The sequence below is a fragment of the Montipora capricornis genome, chromosome 11 (assembly GCF_036669925.1).
Source record: "Montipora capricornis isolate CH-2021 chromosome 11, ASM3666992v2, whole genome shotgun sequence".
NCBI lineage: Eukaryota > Metazoa > Cnidaria > Anthozoa > Scleractinia > Acroporidae > Montipora > Montipora capricornis.
Window position 1 is genome coordinate 12,591,436 of NC_090893.1, and position 26,985 is coordinate 12,618,420.

General features: G+C 39.0%; 1 protein-coding gene across 3 annotated transcripts in view; it reads right to left on the bottom strand.

Moving 5' to 3' along the window:
* The window catches only part of LOC138025090 (proteasome adapter and scaffold protein ECM29-like), a 49,571-nt gene that overhangs the window by 14,754 nt on the left and 7,832 nt on the right, over window positions 1–26,985 (bottom strand). For 2 of the 3 annotated variants that reach the window (XR_011127144.1, XM_068872355.1), the window contains exons 6-37: window positions 24,449–24,598; window positions 23,940–24,102; window positions 22,367–22,464; window positions 22,066–22,107; window positions 21,422–21,509; window positions 20,590–20,709; window positions 19,036–19,200; window positions 16,701–16,750; window positions 15,996–16,062; window positions 15,133–15,255; window positions 13,515–13,618; window positions 13,206–13,341; window positions 13,047–13,127; window positions 12,642–12,771; window positions 11,657–11,722; window positions 11,463–11,566; window positions 10,919–11,050; window positions 10,051–10,234; window positions 8,991–9,107; window positions 8,590–8,681; window positions 8,237–8,338; window positions 7,484–7,687; window positions 6,321–6,380; window positions 5,042–5,096; window positions 3,869–3,983; window positions 3,725–3,793; window positions 3,494–3,611; window positions 2,763–2,851; window positions 2,128–2,209; window positions 1,829–1,908; window positions 243–348; window positions 61–108 (exon numbers count right to left, since the gene is read on the bottom strand). Coding sequence is in view for 2 of the 3 variants with exons in the window: in XM_068872355.1 (XP_068728456.1) it covers window positions 61–108; window positions 243–348; window positions 1,829–1,908; window positions 2,128–2,209; window positions 2,763–2,851; window positions 3,494–3,611; window positions 3,725–3,793; window positions 3,869–3,983; window positions 5,042–5,096; window positions 6,321–6,380; window positions 7,484–7,687; window positions 8,237–8,338; window positions 8,590–8,681; window positions 8,991–9,107; window positions 10,051–10,234; window positions 10,919–11,050; window positions 11,463–11,566; window positions 11,657–11,722; window positions 12,642–12,771; window positions 13,047–13,127; window positions 13,206–13,341; window positions 13,515–13,618; window positions 15,133–15,255; window positions 15,996–16,062; window positions 16,701–16,750; window positions 19,036–19,200; window positions 20,590–20,709; window positions 21,422–21,509; window positions 22,066–22,107; window positions 22,367–22,464; window positions 23,940–24,102; window positions 24,449–24,598 (3,340 nt within the window). In the remaining variant the exon portion in view is untranslated. The remainder of the gene's footprint in view (window positions 1–60; window positions 109–242; window positions 349–1,828; window positions 1,909–2,127; window positions 2,210–2,762; window positions 2,852–3,493; window positions 3,612–3,724; window positions 3,794–3,868; window positions 3,984–5,041; window positions 5,097–6,320; window positions 6,381–7,483; window positions 7,688–8,236; window positions 8,339–8,589; window positions 8,682–8,990; window positions 9,108–10,050; window positions 10,235–10,918; window positions 11,051–11,462; window positions 11,567–11,656; window positions 11,723–12,641; window positions 12,772–13,046; window positions 13,128–13,205; window positions 13,342–13,514; window positions 13,619–15,132; window positions 15,256–15,995; window positions 16,063–16,700; window positions 16,751–19,035; window positions 19,201–20,589; window positions 20,710–21,421; window positions 21,510–22,065; window positions 22,108–22,366; window positions 22,465–23,939; window positions 24,103–24,448; window positions 24,599–26,985) is intronic. The other variant, XM_068872356.1, reaches the window with a different exon arrangement.

Consider the following 26,985-nt stretch of genomic DNA (forward strand, 5'->3'; position numbering starts at 1 on the left):
CTTTCTTCATCGATGATTCATATCAAGTATGATCAAGACAGTGAAACGTATCCTTCACACCTTACTTAATGTCCTACAAGCCACTTCTGCTGCCTTTCTCACAGACTCCTGCAAAGACGAAGAGAAAAAAAAGTACGTTTCTTAGATGCGCCCTAGATTATTTTCAGCATTGTTACCCATTAACTGTTTGTTTGTCATTCAACTGTCATAACTTTAACTTTTGCATTGCTGCTCTTACCAACCTTGATATCATCACGTGCTCTGAAACACAATTCCCAGAGGGTGGGCATTGACTCGAGCATGTCATCCACTGATCGACCACTGAGAAGATCACTGAGGGCAATGCAGCTGCGATGAGAAAAGCTTACTAAAAAAGGTGTACCTAACCAATTAATGTATCCTATTATACTTGAATATATAAATTGCTATAGAGGAGTTCCTTCAATACCTCTCTACCCCAACAAAAACTCGCACGGAGATAGAACTAACAAGATACATGGGAAAGGAATCAGTGCTACAACAAGTTGCAAAATTAGTGGAGACACTTCATCTTCTTGGGGCGTTTTTAATTTACCTATTATCTCCCACATTGCAGCCACCCTCCCCTCCCCTCCCCACCTTATCAGTGTTGCTGGCAAGACAAAATAATGTTGAAAACTTAAACAGTCAACATTGAAAGGGGGAGAGGGGAGGGGAAGTGGGAAAGGGAAAAGGTTGAAATTCTAGATACGGCGGGTATCGGAAGCTAGAAAAGGTGTTTTTTTAACGTGAGTGTCTCAACAATTTTGCAACTTGTTGTAGTTAAAGTAATTGAGCAAGATCTCCCCTTTCAATAAATTATTGTTTTTGTATCGGTCTTACAACCAAATTTTCCACGACAACTGTCCTTCTCCTAGCCTCCACTTTTCGCGCTTCATTAGATATATTTAGCATCGCTTTCCAGTACGCTAAAAACTGCTTATCACAGAGACACAAAAATTCTCATTCTCATTGTCTCTTTTTTTCAGATGTTCTTCGATGAAAAGTTTATTTCTTTCTTACAGACATTAAAGAACAATTTAAACCGACCCGCAGGGAACCATAGCTTATCGAGGCAGGCGGCTCAACTACATTTATGTCATATAAAAGAAATCAGAAAAAAAGGGAAAAGGTTAAATAAATAAGAAATAACATTACGTGAGAAATACATGACTGTAGCTAACAGACAAGAAATCTGCTCAAATCAAACAAGTTCCTTGGAGTTTTGGCAAAACACAAAATTTGAGCTTAAGCCGTTTGCCGTAAACGCGATGCAAACACCTCTCTTTCGTCAAGTCTTTGACTGTCCATTAACCCCCGTGACCAAAATTCGTTCAACAAAAGTTGACGGATGTTGAGCAAATGTTGGACGCAAAACAAAGTTGTGCAGAGGCCGTTCAAACGGTTCCAACATTGCGCCAACAAAAGAACCAACACTTTGGCGAAATTTGATTGCGAGGAACTAAGAACTAGAAAACAGTCTCTCTCGTCCAGATAAACTACGCCATGATTGACTTTTGCGGTCTTATGTGTGCATGCGTGAATTCTTCAATTGCTGAACTCAGTTTTCAAAGGGCTTCAACACCATTCAACATTTTCGACAACAAAGGAAAAGTTGAATCGATGTTGAATGAAAGTTTAAACCGATTTAAACTTGATTCAACACGCTTTCAACAAGCTTTCAACATTTTTTTTCAACAATGTTGGACGACCTGCTTAAAAGCACCGAACAATTGGTTCAACAAAGTGTTGAATGCATGTTGAAGAAAAAATTTTGAAAGCGTTTAAACGGGCCTTTAGATGTCGTTACCTTGACTGCCTCACTCTCCAAATGTTGCTGACTAAACTAGTCATTAAGTCCTGCAGTATTTCTTTCACGTATTTATCAACCTGGAAAACAAAAAGAAGGATGTGAATTGCATCTAAATCTGAAAGAGCTCTACCCATGAAAAGACAACCAAGCAAAATTTCCTAAAGACTCCATCATATTCTGTGCGCTTCATTTCATTCTTTGCTACGTTCTTCAAAGGATATAGGGAAATCAAGTCAGGGATCTTTTGAACTGTAGTACTCATAGAGATCCCTTCAATCAAAAATATAAATTCTAACCGTTTTCTTCGTCTCCGGTACAAGTGCTGCCCAGATGCTGGCCATTGCCTGCTGTATTTTCATGTTGGGATCATACTGATACCTAAACATAGAAAAAAAAAACACTTGAAATAATAGCACGTTACCAAGTATGTTGATATTTGCTAGCAGTGATTTCTTTAAGGAAGGACCTGCAAGCAACTGAGCAACGTACGGCGATGGAAATACAGCGACAAAAGTGAACAATGCTGTATTTAACGTGGCACCCGTGTCGAAACGTTGAGTCTTGAATCGTAACATTCAATGTTCTTCCAACCAGACTACACCAAACCATGTCTGATAGTCAACCTGGCCCGGGTTGTTCGAAGCATGGTTAGCGCTAACCAGTGTTAAATTAATACCATGGAAACCTATAGGTTTGGATACCTGTTAACCAAAGGTTAGCGCTAACCAGACTTCGAGCAACCGGCTCCCTTATTTACGAGGGTAACATGTGCCAGTGAAGTAGAGTTACTGATAAACTTGTGGCCCTCCGTGCCCACCTTTTTAAACCAGCCTTAGTAAAATGACTGGTAAACAAGTTCCCATGAGGCTAATAGCGAAAACTTGGTTTCAAGAAGGTACTTGTCCAATTTTTTAAAAACTATTCAATCTACCTGAAAAGCTTTGGTACAATTTTAGGAAGATAAGGTTCCAACTGCTCTCTGGAATGAGCTGCTATGGATGAAAAACCAAATGCTGCACCCTGATAGGATAAAAGCACATTGAGTGAAAAAGTCATACAGTCCGCCGCAACAGAGCAATTGCCAAACTGACAATTAAGGAATGGCCACGCTAAAAACATGACAGGTTCGTATTCTCACGGTTAGACTGATCTAGCATAAAATGAAGGATAATGCGGGGGAAATAACTTGCATAGATTCCCCCGCATCAGCCTCCATTTCATGTTCGATCCAACCCAAAGGTTAGAATACGAAACTGGCCTATTCCAAATTATCGTCTTGAACTTTGTGATGTCTTGAATTTTATTTTTTGGCCGACGGCAACGTCCTAACATACACGAGAAATCTCATGCCTACACAGACGCTTCTTTGAACAAAATGACTTGACTTAAGATGCAAAGTAACGAAAATAAGAAGAAAGGCGGCAGCTCGCACACAAAAGCAGTATTCGAATTGTTCTTCCATTACCAAAGACCTCTTAAAGGTAAAGTTAAGGTAAAGTCACTTTATTTAACGTCGTAAGTTCCCTCAGTTACGAAACTGGTATCAATGGAAGCCGGCGGTGCGCCCTTTACCGACCTCCCAAAGCCGCCCACTATTAAGCCAACTGAGCCACGACTGCTCCTATTGATCGAATGATGAGAGAGCAAGGGGGCACCACTTACCTTACGAGAATTCCAGAGGGCATTGTGATTTGCAAGTTGCATGAACTTGTAAATCAGGTCAGGTTGGTTTAAATCACTAGCAATAGAGCACAACTCTTTGTATGTTGATAAACCGCTCCTAAATTGATTTAAAATATACAAAATTAGGATTTGTCGTTGACTGATTTAACAACAAAACCATTTTCAATAGTGCAGTGCTCAATAGTGTACCCATGGGTACATTTTACATACCCTTCAGGAGCTTTCCCCAGTTCACCTTCTTCAAAGATCTTTGTTTCACTTGTTACAGGCTGGTTACGTCTATATAACACAATACAAAAGATATTGAGTCTAAACGTTTACATTAGGGATAGGGTTAAAGTTTGAAAATCTTACCTTCGGCCGGTCATTAATGTATCTACCAACAAGGACACAAGCTCTTCTTTATTCTGTCCGCCGCCATGTTCGTACACTAGTCCCAGGCCCTTTGAGGCTACTTCTTGGGTGAGCTCTAGATCAAATTAAGAAGTATCCCCTCTGTTAGCAAGAGTGGCCTTAAAATGACTACTATGACATTACTTAAGTCAAGAATCATTCACAAAAGAAAAAAGTTGAAACAATTTTTTGTTCCTGCCAATATGCCGGTAACCATAGTTCTAAGCCTTTGCTTGAAAGGAAAGGAAAGGAACTTAATTTAAGTGTCAAATCTTCTAGCGCTGGAGCACTAATTGGGGACACTGTAAATTGAAATTAACAAATCAAATAAACGCAAATCAAATCAAATCTCGAACTTTTCTTTAATGCGTTTCCTCTGTTTGTTACTCCTAGGCAGGTAGTTGTTACTTTTCGCCAATCCAGACGAAGGATATAATTGTAAGCAGCGCACCGGTGGCTCAGTTGGTTAAGCACCGGGCTGTCACGCGGGAGGTCGTGAGTTCAACTCCGGCCGGACCAACACTCAGGGTCTTTAAATAACTGAGGAGAAAGTGCTGTCTTTGTAATGACATCTGCAAATGATTAGACTTTCAAGTCTTCTCGGATAAGGACAATAAACCGGAGGTCCCGTCTCACAAACCTTGTTCACATATAACTCTGTGGGACGTTAAAGAACCCACACACTATTCGAAAAGTGTAGGGGACGTGGTTCCCGGTGTTGTGGTCTATCTTCATCACTTACATCATCACTCATCATGGGTTGGGAGGGTTCAGTGGGCTCATAAATGGACTGATAGCGGCTGCCATAGGCGCCCTTAGTATGCTGATGTCCGAGCCCACTGCAAAAATGCTATGTAAATAGGACACGTATGTTTGTCCTATCAATCAATCGCGACATTACTTACTTACAGACAACATTAAAAATAAGGATAAAGGATCTCAGTTCGAATTGTTGGAATATAGGAGTCCATTCATGTCTCGTTTGCGATGCGTAAAGTTTACGAAACAACGCGACAAACAGACGATGGCTCTAACAAGTCACACTTCATTAACTACGTTTTTCAACGCTGTTTTAAAGGTTTAAATCTATAAAACCTCCTCTTCCATTCAAAACCTTTTCTCATAGAAGCATACCATCTGTTTCTGCCAACATGCTCATGAAGACCATTTGAATTTCTTTAAGATTTGCCTAAAGAGCAAAACATGGTCAGCGACTTCAGCATAAGAAATTTTGCTTGTATTCAATAGACGAGTTCACGCTCTTGAGTGCATCATGGGTAATCAGGGCAAGTTGGAGAGAAATTCAAAGGTTTGTAAGGAAGTTCAAAACGATGAAAAGTATTCATGACATGCAATTTTGAAGATATGCGCACAAAGGTGCGGTAGAATAAATTTGGACAGAACGGCTATTGTAGAAATTATTTTCTTGAAAAGAGTTTCAGCCACACATTTCCTGTAATTCCAAAGGCACAAATTACAGAGAATGTACGGAGACAAAAAAAGCAATATTTAGGAATTCGAAAGAACGGATACCAAGTCTAGTTCATCTCAGTTGTGAACATGAACTTATTTGTTTGGTTTATGAGAGAGTCTATAAAGTAGAGTCATGTACCGTATATTTTGCTTTGAATTTCCCGCCATGTTGCCCTTATTACCCATGATGCAATCAAGAGCGTGAACTCGTCTATTTCACTTCAATTTTGACCATAACCCTAAGTGAGTATAGGGCCAGACTTGCTTTTGGTTACTACAAAGAAAATATATTTGAAAAATTAATTGATGACTGGTGAATAAATTGACATCAACACTAACCCATTAAATACAAATACAAAGTATATGTAAATTAAGAAATTACACCGAAAGGATCTCTCAAATTAGGAGGCAGTGTGGCCCAGTGGTTAGGGCGCTTGCCTTGAGATCCGGAGATCCTGGGTTCAAGACCCGCTCTGACCACTCGTTGAATTTGTTCCTGGTAGACCCTGGTTCAACTTCCCTGAGCTGCACTTGTAAATAATCAACTGGTTTGCCTCCAGCCAGTTGGGATTCTTAACAGTTGTTGTTGTTCTGTTCCGTCGTTTTGTTGTGTTTCATTGGCCCTGAAAAGCCCCTGTGGGGAGCAGCCAATTAAGTATGTATGTATGTATGTAAATAGCAAAGCCAATGCATGCAACCATGAAAATTTGTGGGTAGGCACGAATATTAAGGACAAAACTAAAAGAAGTAAGAACTTGCTGGGTATTAAAATAATATGGACCATGATTTGCTAAAATGCATTTGTTAAATGCAAACTTGAGGAAAAAGACAATACTTTTATATTTTTTATATTTTAGACAGCTCTTGTACATGTAAAAATGTCAAATTTCAAATGTGCATTAATACTGGCCATCACTCTGACAAAACAACCAAATTCCACCTGTACAACTTCATGAGTGCCTGAATACTTCACAAGGGACAGCAACCAGATACAAGATGCCTGTTAAGAGAAAAGTAAGGAGATAATCTCTTACTCACGTGAGAAATTAAAGCAATAAAATAACAGGCTCTTTCACTGTCGCATTGTTGATCTTCAAGGGACCAAAAACTTTGTTTGATCTCACTAAAAGTGGTTAGCAAACTTTAATTATTATCATTAACCCATTGACTCTTGGGAGTGAGACTCAACAGATTTTACTCAGCGTAATGACACACGATTTTACTCATCAACTGAGGCTGTCCTAGGGTGTCTTGGGGGTCAATGCGTTAATAACATTCATCAAAGAAAAACAAAACAGTACTATTGTTATAACGCATACGTTCTGCGCATCTCGAGATACTCGGATTTCCTATGGGTTGTGCTTATTAATACAGGGATATTTTTGCACGGTTTAAAACTATCCGGAGAAAGAAGATCTTAGTAAGCACTCTTAGAATCCAAAAAGAAAATTGGGGGTAACCATGCATTTTTGAGAGATAATTAAGCTCTAATTTGAGAAAGAACGCCATACATTGCTTTGTATTTTAAAGCTTTTTACAAATATCATTCAAATGATGTTCACGAATTATCTTTGAAAAATGCGTGGTTACCCAATTTTCTTACTTGTTAAGATCTACATTTGAATTAATAGGCACCGTCCTTAAGCAATGGATGTTAATTTGAAACGTTTCTCTTCATGTTCTCATGGAAATAATAAGCACACATAAACACATGCAACCCTATCATCAGAGTCTTGTCACATCTGATACCATCATGATTAAAACTATTACAGTATATACAGCTGTAAAAAGAGATCACTTGTACTTTAAACAAACTGCCACATCAAATTTGAATTATACCCGCCCAGTGATTACGGGATTAAAGAGGGTTTAGGTATTATTTTCAGTATTTGCTTTGTGATGCATGAATATTGGTAGGTTAAGTCAATTTCACATCACCTTTAAGCTTCCACCACCAGAGTAACAGGATACAATAAGAGCAGAAAATGTTGTAACTTTGAAGTAATGATAACTGGAGCATCACTTGAACTGTAAACAGGATTTTATAAAGAGGAATAAACAAGATCTAAACACTGCTTTCTTTGGGATGTTACCTTCACCCACCTGCCTGACATAAGGAATAGTACTTGAGGCATATTTGTTGATGATCATATCAATAAGCTCTTGCATTTTCTTTCTCATCTTATCGCAAGTTGTACTTTTTAGCTGTTCCACAACCCAAGGATCCTGGGCAACATCTGACTGCCTGCCTGCTCCTGCACACGATAGGGCCTCCCCTATGGAGAATTGCAGCTCAACTTGACGAATCTAATCAATGTGAAATACGGTCACTGTTAGCTTCCCATGCAGATGTTCTTCACCACGCATAAGACAAAATAAAAACTGAACAGTTCAATATTAGCTTTTATTATATAGATACTGATGAAATACCAGGATTTCTCTTTTTACTAAAAAATAATATCTTCACTGCGCATTGTAGTAAAAACGTTTCCTTCAGTTGCTTAAAAATTTCAAACTTGTTTGTATTTTACCTTCCTTTGTTTCAGATTACCATAATGTCTATAAGACAAAGGAAATTAAAAAAAACAAACTTGTCTGAAAAATTGGGCAGAAAGGATTCAGGGCAGATTCAGTTGCATAACATTTGGAGAAAAAATTCAGTTGGATGATAAAGCAGGATTTTAAAAGGAGGTATATGAAATTTAGTGCTCATTCCACAAGGTCATGCCACTTCCTGCTGCTGCCTTCTAGACTGCCGATTTGCAACTAGCTCTATGTGATGATAGCAAGGAATGAAACTGAATAATCTGATTACTACCAGGCTTGAGGAAAAATACATGTACTTTGAAATTATACCTTTGAGGCTTCACACAATCCATCAATAAGCATCTTGTAATGAGGAAAGTTTTGATCTCCTACCAACAAGAACCCTAAAGCATGTGCAGCATGCTCTTTTACCTAGAAATTTAAACAGTGCAAGGTGAATAAAAAGATTATATTGCTTTCTATTCTGGTTTTATTCTGCCACACAAATGAACTTTCATTTATGAAAGAGTAATAAATTTACCAGCAGTCATAGATAACTCACCATAAAAAATACCTATGGTATAAAATTATATACCTATCAAAGACAAAATGTTTGGTGGATCCACTAGTTTCCAGTAAAAGTCACTTTGAATATAAAAAAAGAAGGTTATTAATACATGTACCTTGTTCTCTTTGGCCTTTTGCAATATGTCAAGTAGTTTTTCCACCACAGACAACTTAGTGATGACCTCTTTTTCATCTGAGGAATTACTGTCTAAAAAACAATGAAGATGGCAAATTACAGAACTGAAAAACTGAATTTCATGGGGTCATCTGACATTTCTAACACTTTTGTTGTAACAAAAAGCTGATAGAACCAACTCTTGTGGTTAGATTAACAAATGAGATAAAAAAGTAATTTTTTTAGTAGATTATGAAGGTTTCAAAAACCGTAATTACGTAGTGTAACATCAAAAAACACCAAAAAACTCTCTTCGCCTTGTGTCACAACATACTTTAAGGATGGGGAATGCTACAAACCCTTTTTGAGTTAGTGGTACAGTTGCATCAACATACAACAAACCTTGGTCCATTGATTCAAAGCCATCAGGAAGAGGAAGTGACCCATTGCGACCAATCTCACTGATGGAATTACAAGCTGAGAAGCTTATCAATGCATTTCTACTGCCGACAAGTTTTACTGCATAAGAACGGTAATAGAGAAAAATTATTAAAGTCTGAAAAGTTTATAAATCTAGGCCATTTCTAAATTCAATTTGGTATCCCTTTCAAAAACAAGTACAACTATGGTAAACAAATTCAAAGTATCCCCAAGTCACAATAACAAAATAAAACTGTATCTCATCATGAATAACACTATGATAGTAGACACATTTTTATTTGTATTATTAGGGTTAGATCTATTTGATCAAGAGAAAAGTTACAAGGTTGATGTAATGAGACCTGTTTGACCTTACAACAGCAATAATTATATAGATTTAGAAAAGCCTAAAAGCAGAGCTCCCATGTTATTTTTTCTTGCAATAAGTTAACCTGGCTTGAACCTGCCATCCAATCGAAAACAAATATGTGGGTTGAACCACAGAGTTTCACATGGAGGGGTGGACGGCCGTAGAGTTGATCAAAACCACATTTTCTCGCAGATGGGTTACCATATATTCTTAGCCATGGTGCTCTGCATGCAATGAAGGTCGTCCTGTGGGCCTGACCAAAATCTACATGGTGTTTTTGGCCCCCTTCCAAATTTTCTCTTTTAACCCTTTGACACCCAAGTTGGCCATACTTAAGTATTTTACTCTGCCTAACACCAGATGGTTTTACTTGTCAATGGGGAACCCTTGGGAGTCAATGGGTTAATGACTCGTACAGAAAACATCATATCTAATTTTTGACTGAGTCTTATAAAGACAAAAAAAATGCATAGGAACTTTTGCGTAGTAGAGAAGAATTAATCATATTAATCCCCCTTTAGTCAGCTGATGCCACCTATGCAATACCCAACAATGCAGCTCCCCAGTTTCTTTAGACAGATTAACTGCATTACCCTGGTAAACTTGAACTACTCAAGAGATACATGTATGTGTAGATTTCAAGTGCTGATCAACACTGGAAACAGGACATACCTATCTTTTCCACACTGCCGCTAAGCATATCCACAACTGCACATTTGGCATGATCGTCAGTCTCCACATCCATATCTTCCACAAATATTGGCTCTCTTTCCTCCATCTTTAATCCCTCTTCATACAGATGTCTTGCTATAACATACCCTAATGTAGTCACTGTGCCAAGCTGAATCTCAAGTTGCTATAGTAAATAAAAACTGTCATGATCAGCATTACAATTCAGAGCAACATTCAAAAAATTTATTCAAAGTTAATAATTCAAGTAAAATTAAAAAGACAATAATACATTTCCATAAAATTTCCCATACTATAGGGCTATGCCATTTAAAACACTTTCAAGGCACACAAAGTAGATCGATCAATAACTCACATTATTATATGACTAGCTCCGTGAGCGGGCAAGATGAACCAAATCACACGCTATGATTGGCTACTCGAGCGGGCAAGATGGAGCTATCTTGCCCACTCAGGATTTCTCGCTTGGTTCCGCAAAATCAAAGATAATTTTTTGGTGTTTTAAGTCATATAATAAATCCTTTATTAACCAAGCTTGTTCAGTCAAGATGGCTGGATATTGGCCTTGTTCTTTTTTTGCTTGTTTATGGACCTCGGTCCATAAACTAGATTACCTTAGATACTTATATATGAATATGGGGGTGTAAATGACAAAGAAAAGTGAAGATGATTTAACCCATTGAATGAGACAGATTTTACTCTGTCTAACGTGAGACGATTTTACTCGTCAGTTGGGGCCATTCTGGGGCACCTCAGCAGTGAATTTGTCAAAAACTATGTTCCCTCCTTTAATAATAATAGTAACTATTTATAAATCCTCACACAAAAAGTAATGTTGAAAATAACTAACCTGGCTAGCAAGAGATTTGGAAAGTTCTCCAATCACATTGAAAAATGAGTCTCTGTTCATTTTACACACTACCACTGCAAACAATAGTCCAGCATACTGACAGGCATCCTCTCTACTGGAGTATGTAAAATTCTTTAAAGGAAAAAAAAATGTGCTGTTGATAATGTGTCCTTTTGCCAGTCCAATAGGAGTTGGTGACCTACTTTAATATCAACAGTCACCAACTGCATACATGTACCTCTTGCTTTTGTGAAGATTTAAGTGAGCAAGCAAGCTGTGAAGATAAGGGAAATGGAATACAAAGTCATGGCCCCATTCCCGTGGCAGGGCTTCCGGTGTCCCGGCTTCTTGCCCACTCTAAAGCCAACAAAGATCGATGCCAGTCATTCAAGCTAACTTTCTAACATTTGAAATCTTGCAAGAAAATTCTTTGGTTAAAATATGATCACGAAAAAAATCTTTTAAAATTATTTGAGAACACTCCAAAGGTCCTGTGCAATTAGGTGAATAAGATCATTCTTTATTATTAATCTAAAAAACAAACCTTGATCCAGTCAAGTTTGTCATAGAACAACTCTGCTAACTTCTTGGGTGCCACAGCAACAACTTGTAGCAGACAGCACAGTGCATCAGCATGGAGATCTGCACCTAAAGTAAAAACAAAGGGAAAAAATGCTTCTTGGCTGTGTTTACATGGACCTTGACTATAGGGAGAAAGATACTGACAGCATACTGTACCTCCTATAGGCTTAAGTGCACATCTTGTAAGCTCCATGTATTTTCCCAAAGTGCTTGAAGGCAAATCTAAATAAACCACAAGAAGACACATGAATATTATTGTGCATGTGACTGTTTTCTCTAGGTTACTTGTTTTGAGGTTCTGTTTACCAAGTAAATATACCAACCTCTAAATTAAGGTTAATCAACATCAATGAGAATTTTGCTTTAGAGCAGTTTTGAATAAATTATTGACTGTCAAGAGAAATTAGCAATTTTCATTGGTTTTACATTACTTCACTCAGTGATTGGTTTAAATTCTCATGCCATTTTTACAACCAATCAGAAGTGAAACCAAAACCAATCGTGGCTTGCGTGTGCATATTTTCTCACACTTTGTGTCAGCTTTGTGTAATTACTTGGATCGAGTTTCGATTGCTTTGCAGGATTGTCTCGATCCTTTTTGATTGGCCAAAGTAATTACTTTGGTTTTGGTTTTACGACATTCGATTGAAACTGGTTAAAATGATCTTATCGCAATAATTGCGATAACATTAATCCAGTAAGTCCTGGGAATGAGACTTCATAAAGCAAAGCCATTTCAGATGCTCCTTGAAAGGACAAATTGAAATTCTTCCAGTCGCTACGACATTACTCTTAAGTGTAATGAAAGAGTTGGATAATAGTGTATATTGATTAGATGGATTTGCTGATAACCCTTTCTCGCAGTTTTGACAACTTAACTGCAAAGGGGGCAACCCACGGCGACAGGCCAAGAGCATACATAAGATGCGTCTGGCAGCCGCTACACAGCCCATGTCTGATGTACATGTAGTAACACAGCGCCACTGCAAACTGTAATTAACTGTGAGGAAAGAGCATCTCTAAGGTTATGCTTAGGGTTAGGGTGGTGGTCCCTTAAGCCTCTTAAAAACATTTAAAATAAATCAAACTGGTAACCAAGTGGATATTTCTAACTTGTAGAACTAAAAACTACTCGCTGTACCTTCAATGGTGAAGTGGGATAAAAGTTCTTGTATATACCGCTCAACTGATGGAAGAATACACTTTTTCATTCTGTTTTCTTCGGTTACTCCTGCAGCATGTTCCAAACATCTTTGCAAATACAACAGTACCTAGATCAAGAATAAAATATCCACAAATGAACGGGCTTCTTATGATTATACATTGTACAAGCACAGTATGCTGTACTATTGCATAAATTATAATCATATTTAGTGGTCATAATGATTACATTCATTTAATGGAGGGGGCATTGACACCTTAAACACCCTTGGATGCCAGTCTACCTCCCAGGGGTTAATGGGTCAAACAAGTTATTTTTCTTCTTGTGCTGAAATATTCCATTCCACGATAGAAAATTGATTTAAGAGAACCATTAAACACTGACCTGTGAATAAACAACTGGAGAAAAAGGAAGTGCTGCTGAACCAGCCGTGTAGCATGATTTGCTTCTCAGTCTCTCTTCTGCCTGAAGTTTGACAGTGATGAATTCAATGAACCAAAAACTTAATGTCATAATACTCCACACAACAACGACAAAACTAACCTTTTGAGCTACAAATGATATCATTTCAGGAAATGCAGGAAGAAGGTCACTTATTTTATCACTGGGTGTTGAAATTTGATTGGTAGCTTGTGTTGCTCTCAATCCCTTTTTAGCTTCTTCCTTTACATCATCTTTTCTAAAAAATTAAGAAGCAGGATTTTATGTTGGTCAGACAGAAGTGAATGGCTGCTACAGCTGTAAGAAAACTGATAGAGCTCACAAATATGCCATAATTAGAGTAGGATACTATCAATAATTCTTGTCATTTCTGTCAAGGATGTTGAATGTTGAGCCAGTTGCATTACTTACACATCAGCGACAGCTAGTAAACACACATAACGTGACAAAATATGAGTCCTCGGAAAGACTGCATTGGCAAACTGGACAGCAACAAGCCTTGCTTGGTGTGTATCCTGCAGATACAAAGTTGCTGATTTTATTGATCTGACCACTAACAAATAGTAATTACTGTCAATAGCACTTTCAACATTGTAATCAGTTCTCAATTTAACTTACAGTACATGTACATAACAGTTACCAGTATGTGGCTAGTGTTTCTGCCAATATATTGGGCGCTCTGATTGGCTAAGAGCAGCTAAGCGCTAGGGCATATTCTCCCGTAATGCCCATGGGCCGATTATGGATTATGAGGTTAAACGAAGTTTAACGTTTAACCAAGTAAACAACTAGGAGCTACTGCAGCCAATTGGTCAGTGGTTGTAGTATACTGGCGCATGCGTGGAATACCTCGTGCTTTGGGCTGTATCGCTTATTTATCAGTGTGGCGGGAAGTAGGAGCATTGTGTGTGGAGCGTTTAGCGGTTTTTGTTCCCTCCCTCCCCACCCTCTGCTTTCCACTGTGTATCAGTGTGACGGGTGCCCATTCTTCTCGGGGGCGTGGGGGCTCATGGCTGGGTTGTCAGGTTTTGCCAGCCATCGGTGCAGTCTCCATCTTGGAGCTGGCTGCCAACAGTGGAAGCTCCAGGATGTTTCGGGCACCCAACCTTCAAAGAGCGACGATGTTGTTTATGCAAATTAGCTTTTTCTTCTTTAGGACTGTTCTCTGATCCATGTAATAAGCAACTTAATAACCTCGACCATTCGGTCATTATGTACAGCAAAATCTCAAACCTCGGTTAAGATGTGTTGACCTCGTGAATACAGCAAGGCCTCAGTCTGAGATTTTGCTGTAACAGGCAAGTTTTAAATATCAGGGAGGTCTGGAATCTAACTTGAAACTTTGTAGCAACGAAATAATCTTTAAGAAGCGTTTAAGGAACAAACTGCTAAGGGATTTTTTAGGAAGTGATTGATATCGTGATAAGTAGTTATGTAATTGATAGTGATGATTGGTTATTTTAATCTTGTAAATAATTTAAATAATTATGTAAATTATTATTTTATAATTATTATTGTTCCTGAAAAGCCCCTTTGGGGAGGTTCAATAAAGTATGTATGTATGTAATATGTTGCCATGGTAACAAAACTGGTATGCTCATATTGTGGAGCACATCTACTAGAATCTTACTGGAAAGAATCAAGCATTACTGATACAAATTGGCTGAGATATCCTTTTCATCGCATTTGATCAAAATTGGGTTGAGTTTATGATGTCATCAGTTGACTAATTTGCATATTAATTATATAAACATGAAAATCTCTGGAATAAAAAGAGATATTTCAAAATAGTAAACAGCATTCTTCTTCTTGCACAGACTGCATGTTTGTCTTAAAATGGCTTAGATAGGAAAACATGAATTTCATCATAGTAGCACTTTAAAGAAAATAAAAAACACAAGTTGAAATTCTGAAGATGAGGTCTTTTCAGGTTATGATAATTAATAATTAAATAATTATTATCATCAACAATGGTTTTAAAGTTTACACTGTATTGTATTATCAAAATTCAACAATATTATTACTTAACCTGCTGAACATAGTTCAGTATCAATGCCTCTATTAATGCTAGTGTGGTACTGTCTGCATTCTTGTAGGATGGAGCCATCATGGATAAGGCTTCTTGGACTGCTAGACGAGTGTCAGACTGCTCCTAGAACAAATGGTAAACGGCTCAGCGTGCACTATTGAGTTATGGTGCATGCGGGAGGTTGCTAAGCACAAGAGATGCATAAGAGTCGCTCGAGGCGATAGCCGATAGCGACTCTACAATGTAGCTTCTTGAGTGCTTCAATCCTCCTTTTCCACTGCTGAATAATTTCTGAATAATTTGAGCTCTGTAGAAGTTCACCTCTATTCTACGAGGAGGAAAATATGTCTTGAAAAATTAGGACTGATGCGCTAGTGACAGCATTATTAGGGTTAGGGTTAGGGTAACCAATCTCGGAAAGTAAGATTGCATGTCAGGTGTCGTCAGTGAGCCTGCACCCATGGGCAAATGGTAAATGACCAACTGGCCAATCAGATCGTGCGTTTTATCCAAGTTATGTTATAAATAAATGTAAATTGACCACTGTACAGAGATTCTAAAAGCTGACGTTTCGAGCGTAAAGCTCTTCGTCAGAGCAAATCCGAAGGTCAAGGATTCGCTCTGACAAAGGGAATGGAAGGGAATGGAGAAATTAAGATCTTTGCTAATTCCTGTGTTTTGCATGAGAATGTGACGAAGAGATAAATGCGACTTTTTCTTTCTGCTACAGTATCCATGAAAATGCTGTAATGGGCACATCACATTTCTCTCTACATGTATTGCTTCTTATCTTCAGAGAGAAAAATGAAAACACTTATCAACTTTCTTCAACTTCTTATTATTTTCACATTTCAAATGCTCACCTCACAAAGTGCCTGAAAGAGTCTCTGAACAAGCGCAATATCTTTACAAAACAAATGCGGAATTCGTCTATTAACCAAACCAAAGAAAAATAATCACAAACTGGATTAAAACAAAATATTTTTTTGCTAAAAAACAATTCTAGTACATGTACAATGGGCACATACTGCAGGGATGGCCTGAACATGGACAAGCATACATTTCTGAGGGGGAGAGAGAGAGAGGGGAGGGTATGGGAAGAACTCTTCCTTGCTTCAAATGATATCCTAAGAGTGACAATGGGGACCTTAAGATCTAGGACGGCAAGCTCAGCGAGAACACCACCAAACAATAGACACTAATGAACAAAACAATGGCTCTGCACATGCACTTTAAAGTTTTGTACATTTCTTTCCTTTCTCTGCCAATCTGCAACATGAAATGACTAAATCTCAAGTTTTAAGGAAGACGAGAGCACACAGGGGCAAATCTTTGAGTTTCCTTCGTAATGACGTTTTCGTCACCATCTTAAATCATTAAGGTTCCTACTTATAGATTTTACTCTGTCTAACACCACACAATTAATTTTGATTCATCATCAATGGGGGACTCCAGAGCTGAAAGGACTAATTGTAATGGTCTTTACACCTTTTCCCCAGTCTCACCTTCAGAATATGGAACAAAACGTTTCATAAATTAAAAGCATACTTTCAATTGGTATAACTTACTTTGCCAGTTTTCCAATTGCTGTATATGCTAACCGCCTTAGTTTAATGTCCTGGAAATCAGGCAGATATAATTATCATTGTAAATGGTGTGAACCCAGGAGTCATATCATAATTAAGTGAAGTACAATGTATGATCGTCCGGGTGAGTGTAGTCCTGAGAAGGACTGTTTGAGATGATATTGGATGATGTTTCGACAACCTGAGCGAAAGTCATCTTCAGAGTCAAGTGATTTGTGCAACATCAGTAGATACAATTATTAGAACTCTGGTCATAGACGTCAGTTGTCAACTAATGGACTAATTAATGTCATTGGTCAACTAATAACATCTAGACCAGAGTTCTTATTGTATCTACTAACGTTACACAAATCACTTGACTTTGAAGATGACTTCCACTCAGGTTGTCGAAAAGTCAGTCAATATGTCATCTCAAACAGTCCTTCTCAGGATTACACTCACCTGGACAATCATACTTTACTTAATTATGATTATCATTATTGTATGAAGGAACCACAGGTTCTGAGATTCATTGGGAACCTATGAAAATAGAACGATGAGGACTTCATCTACATTAAATACTAGGTAGTAATCAGTTCATTTAAGTCTCATGCATACAGTGTATTTAGCTCAGAACAAGTGCTCTACTAATTTATTGGAGACTGTAAATCAATACAAATCAATATAAATCACTTGCCTCAAGTGATTTTAAAACAATGACTTGATGTATTCCAGTTGTAGCACCTCTATCTGCACTGTGTTAGGGTTATTACATGTACAACACATTGCAGACCAAAATGCACAATGCTTCAGGTTGTTGTTTTATGGAGAAAACTACCATAAGCTTTCTACGTATCCATGTATCCTATAGAGTTTTACATTGGTGTAAAGAATAATTATTGCTGAGAACTTTATACCAAAAAGCTATATGGTTCAAAAGACAAATCAAGTGGTAATTCAAACACTTGTTGCATTTGGTTTTCTGTTATTGGGTTTGGGCTGTTCCAGTATGCAGCAAACAAAAACCTGCTCTCAAAGCTTTTGAATTCCATCGATCTGGATTCCTTTCCTGGTGATGGTTACTGGGATGTAACTGCAAACTCCACATTGGCATCACCCATTGCAACACAAGTACAGTGTTACAAGAGGACTTTGCCATCATGCCAAGGGTGTTATGACTGAGCCTAATGATCTCAAACAAGAAGTGTCACACATTTCATCCATCCTACAGTACCGTGGAGGTGCAGGGATGGCGCAGTGGTGAGAGCACAGGCAGACCACTCTATGTGTTTGTGGTTTAAGATATGTTTATATGAAACGAAGAGAATCTATGAGGGTTATGAATAAAGCTCTGACAATTGCACATCTAAATCACATCTCGGTCTGAATATCCCACTAAAGTTAAATGAAACCTTAATCGACTCATGTATGGTGTTTTTGCGCCTTCTTGGGCAGTCTAAAGCGTCTTATAGCTAAATTACTTTTGGTCAGTGACGGTTAAGACAAGAAAGGGAGACAAGGCTTGCAACTTAGTGGCCGTCAGCCGTGACCTCCTCTACTTCAAACTGGAATTAACGCACAAATACTGAAAATCTCACCTGAATGGCGACGGATCTTGATAGAAGAGTTTTGTCTCTATCTCTTCGCCAAATTTCAGCTTCATCCCTCCAACAGCTTTATTCATAACGCTCATAGATTCTCTTCGTTTCACATAAACATATCTTAAACCACGAACACACAGAGTGCTCTGCCTGTGGTGAGAGCGCTTGCCACCCACCAATGTGGCCCGGGTTTGATTCCCAGGCTCAGCATCATATGTGGGTTGAGTTTGTTGGTTCTCTACTCTGCACCAAGATGTTTTTCTCTGGGTTCTCCGGTTTTCCCCTCTCCTCAAAAACCAACATTTGACTTGATTTGCATTACGGTAATTGTTAATTTCAGTTGACAGTGTCCCCAATTAGTGCTATAGAACAACTAGACACTTAAATAAAGTTCCTTTCCTTTCCTTTCCTTTTCAACCCTGGGCACTTGGCTAAATGAAAGACAGAAATGATTGCAAGCTTGATCTGTCTAAACACAATATGACACAGGTCACCCAATCAAATGGGCCAATGTAAAATTATTGGCCATCATAATCACCTTTCACATAAGATCTGCTACATGTAGATTTACAATGACCTGCAATGAACTGTGATCAGGGCTATCATTGCCCTCCACTTTGTGGAATGCCAACAGCTACAGTAAAGTACACATGCACTGTAGTTTGTGGTCAGTGATGTAATGGAGTCTAGAAAAATATCTTCTATTATATACACTTTCTACAGTATTTTCAGCAAACCTGTTTATCTTCACCAATCAACTTTGTCATTCCACTGAGAAGCACAGGTCCCATCATGGTGATAACTTTGACTGAACTCCACAGGCACACATGGTGAACAAACTGGACAGCATACAATCTTAACTTGCTGTTGGGTTCATTACCAAACAGACTGTCAAAAATTATCTGTGCAAAAATAACATCATTCAATCATTTCCCAAGTGATACTAAAACTAACTATTATTGTTGTGCTTCAATACAATACTTTATTTTCTTCTCAATGCACTTGTAAGCAGGTGGAATTCTGTGTATCCTGCGATCTGATTGGCTCTGGGAGCGCCTGGAATTTTTCTATCTTGCCTGCCAACCTGGGCGGAATCCTAGCCCTGGTTGCATGAGCTTGTGTGAGTAGCCGGCATTAGGACCAAAATTAGATTTTTTGAAGCCTTTTAAATGTTTTTAAAAGTAAACAGTGTTGCTTTACAAATAATTAATAAATATTCATTTGTGAACAGGATCAACTGATCATTGTGTTTTTGCAAAATATTTCTCTCTTGATAATAAGCATTGCAGGCCAGCCTGGAGCAATGGCTCCCAGCCAGCACATCTTCTTAGGAAAAAATAAACAGGTTATTCACCACTCTTGTTTGGTCCATATAGGAAAAAAACTGCGCCCTCAGTCTCGAGTACGGCCCTCAGCTTGCAGCCTTGGGCTGTACTCAAGACCTCGGGCACAGTTTTTCCCTATACGGTCCTCCCGGCCAGTGAATAACATAATATTTATTAAAATCTACACGCTAAACATATTTTGTAGGAGTTTGGTAGAAGAGACATCGTACACTCAGAAAGGTTTCTGAGACTAACATAAAATCTGAAATTTAAGTTTATCAGCACTGCACATCACTGGTTGAGTTGGTTGAGAATTAGACTAACACTGAGGTATAAAATAACTGAGGAGAAACTGCTGCCTTTGTAGCTCACCTGCAACTAAAAAGACTTTTTAATTCTTGTCAGATAAGAACTTCATAAACTTCCTAATGTTCTCAAACTCAGTCAGACATTAAAGAACCCAAGTACAGCAAGGCCCAGTTGGCACAGTTTCCAGAGTTGTTGCCTGTCCTATTATGTTCACCACCAAGTGGGCGGTATGCCCGAGCCACGCCCAGATTGGTCACTTTTGGATTTTCATTTAAAATTTCCAAAGAGCACACCTCCCCTTTTTATATGAGAGTCCCCCCTAGGGGGCAGTATGACAACGATGCTATAAAAAGGATTATGGTGTAGAAGGTCCAGCTAGCAAAAACACCCATAAATCAGGGAGAAAATGCCACCTGCTGAACATGTATATGTAGATCATCAGAAGATAATTTCACATTCCTCACAAAAATTCAGAACAGGTCTGTGAAGTATCTCATCACATGATAAAACATCCAGTACTCGAGTACTTCCTGTATGTGCTTCCCAATGTACTCAACATCTTCCCAAGGGAAGAAGAGAAACCCAGGGAACAAGTTTGCCCTGAACTACATATCTGAGCTCTGCATGAGCAGGGATACAGCTGTACTTCCAGAATACCTGAAGACAAGCTGGAAATTGATCAGCAGCCCTCCTGGACCTCAGAAGGTAAGGAAATAGCCTTTGTTTCAATCGTATACTTGCTGGGGATCTCTGTTGTCCAGCTGGGACTTTTACTCCCTGAAATATAATATGTCCCATAAGCAACATACTAGTCAACTTCCACAGAATACTGACTTGCATGTGACCATCTGCTCTGGTGTCCAAATGTGAATAAATCTAAGTTTGGACCGAGAGTAACCTGGGATGAATAATAAAATATTTAATTATAAATTATTATGGAGTATTTGCAGGAGTTGCTTGTGTGGTCAAGTGGATAAGATAGTGGGCGGCAGATCCAGAGATAAAGAGTTCAGGTTCAAATTCGAGAAGTGTGATAGTCTGTGAGAAGTTTTGCATAGTGAAGGGGTATTCAAGGAGAGAGCTATCTGGAAGATAAAGGGGGTAAATCTGTGAAGGAAGGGTGGGGTAGGATAGAGGCAATGGGGAAGATCAGGGAGGGGTAGGAGAAGTAGAATGGAGGAAAGGAATGTCTTGTTCTTTTTTGAGACCCCGCAAAAAACCAAGCTCCTGTTTTTTAACTTATTATTACTACATCCCCAAAAAAAGGAAAATCCCTTTAAATTTTAGACAGTTGATAAAATAAACCAACTATTTATAACATTTGATGGACTGGTTCAAAAATCTTGAACTGGTTTTCAAAAAATCAAACCAGGGGATAAAACTGAACTACATGTACAACATGCACACTATAAAATTAATATGAATCAAGAATAAAAAATTAAACTTTGCATTGAAGCAAAAAGAAAAGATTCAGGGCTCCTGAGAATACCTGCTGTGTTGAGCGTGGTATCAGCACAGTTCCTTGGAAGATTCCAAAGATCTTGTCGACAACCTTAGGGTTCTCAAAGTCTGTAGACCTGAGAAAATTCAACAGTAAGCATTGCTTTTCATGAGTGGTCAAGATCAAAAAAAGAGAGGGTAGGGGCATAGTGGTTAGCATGCCAAGACTTCACAACACACACTCTCTCTCCTCCCAGGTATATAAATGGGTATTGGTGACATACTGCTGGGGGTAACTCTATGATGGACTAGCATCCCATGCTGGAATGAGCACAGTGTAGCAATACTCTTAATTGCTTCAATATTCTACAGAAAAACTGCAATACCATTAGTTCTAGCTATATGAGCACCAGCGGCCGGCACATGTGCAACCAAAAAGACTCGCACACTAGTAGTCAGGTCCAAAACAGGTTCGTGACCTTGATACACCTGGAGTTAAAATCATTACCTTTTATTTATTTTCCATTTGAGATTCCATAACAGCTTGCACTTCCGAAAGTACATGTATGGTTTTGATTCCAAACTTTTAACCCAACGTGAATTTATTTCTAACTTGCAATTGGATGTTTGATTTTTCAATAAATTTTGATGCTGCATGATAAGCATGATCAAGTATCTTAACAGAATGATCACCTGGCTATTCTCTTGAGTTCATGATCTCCAGCATCAATTACTCTATAAAAATTACAAACGATTTTAATCAATCATACAACATTAATTAATGTACATGTACATGTAAAATAAAGCTCAGCTCAGAGATAATACATGGGTCACTTATGACTTAAAGTGTTAATGACAGATGGAACTGTAGCCTGTGATGGTTATGACAGCGAAGTCTGTCACTTGTGTCACAGCAGCCAGCCACGAGTCTCACCTTGCCTGAAAAATACTGACTATCAGTGCCATGCATAAAAATAGATAGGCAGAACTATACCCATGTCTTGTATCTCCAGTGGCAACTAAGAAATGGCATATGACCTCACTTGGTTGAAATAAATCAGAGGCCAGAAACTTAAGAGCTCCAAGCTTCACCTACAGTATGTAAAAAAAATGTAATCACTCCCACTGACAACTGATATTAAGGACTTAAGATAATAATACTACAGTGATGTCAACAAAAACGTCACCTCAAAATCTAACTCTGCACTATCACAAGTCTTTCATGATTATTCTGTCTCGTTAACGTCGCACAATGTGGGCAAAGTACCCTAAAAATTCATTGGTGCAAGTGGTTTCAGAGTAAAAATAGAGAATGAAAGATTCACATTTATAACATAACTTAGATAAAACGCGCATTCTGATTGGCCAATTGATCATTTCTATTTGCCCATCTGTGCACGCTCGCTGACGACAGCTGACGTGCGATCTAACTTAAGAAGAAAATGCCGTCACGAGCGCATCAGTCCTAATTTTCCAAGACATATTTTCCTCCTCTTAGAATTGGGGTGAACCTCTACAGAGCTCAAAATAGAAAGATATAGCCCTAAAGATTAATCAGCAGCGGAAAAGGAGAATTGAAGGTCTTAAAGCGACAAAAGAGCGTTTCGTGTTTGTACTGCTTTTGATTTCCAAAACACAATCTAAACTCTGCTTAAATATTCAAGCCGAATCGCGGAATTGAAATGGATTTTATGAGACCAGGGAAGATGCTACAGGAAGGTAAATGGTGTTTTGGAATGTCGATTTTCTTCTTGAGATTTATTTCATCGGCCATTTGAGTTGAAATAGTGTAACGTCGTTTTTTTTTGGATTGGAAAAGTCGTGCTGTTTGCGATAGCTTGATCGCTTTCAACAGAAGCGAAGCATGTGCAAAGACAGCGTGTTTGTGTCGACGCTCGCAATAATTGATTCCAATAAAAGTTTTGACTGGGAAAACTGTTTGTTCATCATTTTGTCTTGTTAATTCAAAGTTGTCTTAAAAAAGCAAAGTTGTGTTGACATCGTCTGTTGACCAAACTCGATTTATGCAAATACAAGCGAAACACGCAGGAGTCGTGTTCACGATTATGTTATAAAAGAAATGGTAAGCGTGCAGCGTGCAACTATCGAGTTATGGACGCACTTGGGAGGTTTGCTAAGCACTCAAGAAGCTAGAGTCACACTCGGCTATCGCCTCGTGCGACTCTTACGCTTCTCTTGTGCTTAGCAACCTCCCACGTGCGTCCATAACTCGATAGTTGCACGCTGCACGCTTACCATTTCTTAATTGTACGCTCACGTTGTTGTCGAAACTCAAAATTTAATTTGGAGATTTTACATCATTGTTATGCAGAGTACCCAAAATATGCTCCAAATGTGCTGCACATGCAGAATGATTATTCCTCTATTAACCAATGATATAGCCGTCGTCAATTCTTAAAATCCCTAATAACCCTGGTAGTGATGTGCTGATGATAACAAATCATACTATAATTTGCAAAAGTGATGTTCTTTACCTGTATTTCTACCATGATTAGAAATAGTTCTAATATTCCAGAAAAAATTGTACTGTTTATTCACACACATGCCTGTTCTAGTTTGTTTGGCTCTAAAGTCGAATCACCTCTGATACGCTTAAGAGCAGCCTCACTCATCCCTGGTGGAGCTTGCAAGTCAGTAGCTTGAGTGTCTGACATTTGTTCAGTGGTAGGTGTCTCTGAGGTAGAAGTGGGGGGTTGTATTGGCAAAGTGCTGAAAATAATTTGCAAAGGATAAGTTTCTGGATCATCCACACAGCTAACTTGCATTACAGTGTACATGTATTTTGTGCACTTTACTTAGTTATTGATTTTTGCTATGTATGTATTATTTATTGTGTGTCATTGTATCAAAGCAAGTACTTTACTTTAGCCTCTTTTCTCACTGTAACATAATAATTATGTTATTAACTACATGTATTAAAATGGTAGTTGCTCAAATAATATATATTATGGAAGACAAAGCAGTTTTTGCTAAACCAGAAATGTACTACTAGGCACTTGTGTTTTATCACTTTCAATAGCACTGAGATCAAAATGTTAAAAAATCTAGAACAAACCTGTATGGCATCAGCAGAACATCAAGAAGGAAATCCAGCAGTAATTCAGCGAGACCTATATTCTCTCTGATCTGAAACATCTTTTGTCTCTCCTCTGCAGAATCTGGAATCTTTATTTGACCTAATACTGGTAAAACCAGTTGAAGAAGACTGAGAAGAACTCTTATGTCAGGGAAACATGATAAGCAATAACCGACTACTCCATATCTACATGTAACAATAAAAAACACCCTGGTTTTTTTTGTTTCTGTTTTTTCTACAGTGGAGGTCAAGGGGGGAGGGGATTCCTAAGTTAAACTTCACAATCAAGCTCAGTCAAATCCATTGACAGTGACAATAATGCTATAAGAATGTAATCTATTAGTAATTTATTCTCCACAAAATAAACAAATTTACAAACAAGAAGTGAATAATATTTAAGTATAAGGAGCAAAGGGCAAAAATAGTAAACCCTAACCCTAACCCTAACCCTAACCCTAACAGTTGGAAAAATATAATTTATTCTTAATTAAATGGTTACAGATAAACAAATAAACATAAAATAAGCAAATAATATACAACTGTAGTCCAAACACATATACATGTACATATATATGAAAGCAATATATTTAAGTTAATGTTGCAGTTCCCGCGGGTATTTATGGTTAAGACACAACAATAACAAAATACAAGAGACAATGTTGGCGTAAAAGGGCGGGGGGGGGTCACCGCTCCACGATTGGTGTGACAGACGACTTCCGTAGCCTGACTAAAAGCCTGAACTTATCTCCCCGACGCACGAGGCAAACCGCACCGGATCGGACAAGTTGTAGGCCAGTAAAAGCCAAATAAGCCTAACTCTCCACGGCACTACGAGCTAAACCTCCGGCCAGCATCGTGCTATAATGGAAAGAGTGTAGACGGTAAAAATAGCTCAAGGCTCCTTATCTCCCAAGCACTACAAGCCGACTCCGCCGGCACGTGCTGGATCAAACAAGAACAAAGGCAGATAGAGAGCATAAAATGGCATAGCATGAAAAACACCAAAGCTTGGAGAAGTCGCTGCGAGATTTAACCGCCACTGATATGTGCGAAGCATGTATCCCCCCAAGCGCAAACTAAACAGTAACTAACTATGGTAACGAAACGACAGCCATACGCGGCGCAGCTGACAGTAAAACGTTGCGAGGCGTACGAATGTAAAGCTGGTAGCAATCCAATGACCAGCGACCTAAGACCTTAACTAATCCGACAAGCCCGCTGCAGCTGCTGTAGATGCGGCGCCGATGCGAAAACTGTGCCCTTTAAGCCACTTGTGGGGGAGGCCGACATGTAGAGCTGCATCCCTCTGAAGGTTAACAACGGCGGACCTAGTAAGCAAACGACCTGAGTGGAAATAGAAAAGTGGCCCACGCGGGCAGGCACCAAAAAATAATTATGCATAGCAGTAACTGCGCAAATTGGTGAAGGGGAACACGCAATAACAAGCGTGTGGCCCTAACGATAAGTGTCTGTCTTAGAAGCTTTAAGGAGAACGGACATTTGCTGCGGGCAAGCCTGACTAGGATGAAATGATACACAGTCGGCAGACAGATTAAACAAGGGCCAAAACTGGGAGATCCCATTATAGGTAAATTCGCTACAACGGAGGAAGGCAAAGAAGGTTAAGGTGAAGGCAGCCCATATCATAGTGAAGTCCCATTCCTCTAACCAGGTACAAAGAATTGGTTGGATTGCTGCTAACACAATGGGTGTGATGGGTTGGTGAAGGATACGAGACTTGCCCTGGCAACGAAGAATGCTCCATAGCACCTTTTGCAAGAAAAATTTTCCCTGAACAGGATCGCTGTGGCCACAGGAAATGTGTAAATTAAGAACCACAGAGAGATACAATTTTATAGTAGTATGCTTAACCATTCTAGCAAGGTACAAGGCAAAATAACTAAGCGTTCCCTCAGAAGCTGGGAGTATGTCCCCGTTGATTGACATAAGTAGATTCATGAGGCAAAATTGGAGGAAGCGTTTTTTTCCAGAGCTGTATGTACGGTTCGTGGTCCACGCTAGTCCCCACCTCGCGGTTTGCACTTCATCCCTTAGATGGTCATGAGCGAAGGCGGGATGGTGCAAGGGGTTTTTGTCGGCCTTGGGAGCCGCTGACCGGAAACGGGCGTCCTGTCAGCAATTTCGTTAGAAACCCCAGGGACCTGACGTGCTCCAATAAAGAAATTATGTTTCATGGATATTAGAATAAGGAACCTAAGAAGGTCCATGATGCGCGGAGCCTTTGAATGGCCCGAATTGATAAATGCCACAACGGATTTGTTATCGCACCAAAATTGAATACGTTTCCCTGAGAAATGAGGGAACCAGATTGCGCATGCCACCATTATGGGGAAAAGTTCCTGCCATTTGATGCTTATACCCCGAGCCCTGTTTAGCTGGATGTGAGGGGGCCATCTACCCTGGAACCATTGCCCATTGAAATAGCCCCCAAAACCAACAGAGCCAGAGGCGACGGTGTACAGTTCTAGATCCAGAGAAGGGGTAATGGTGGTGTC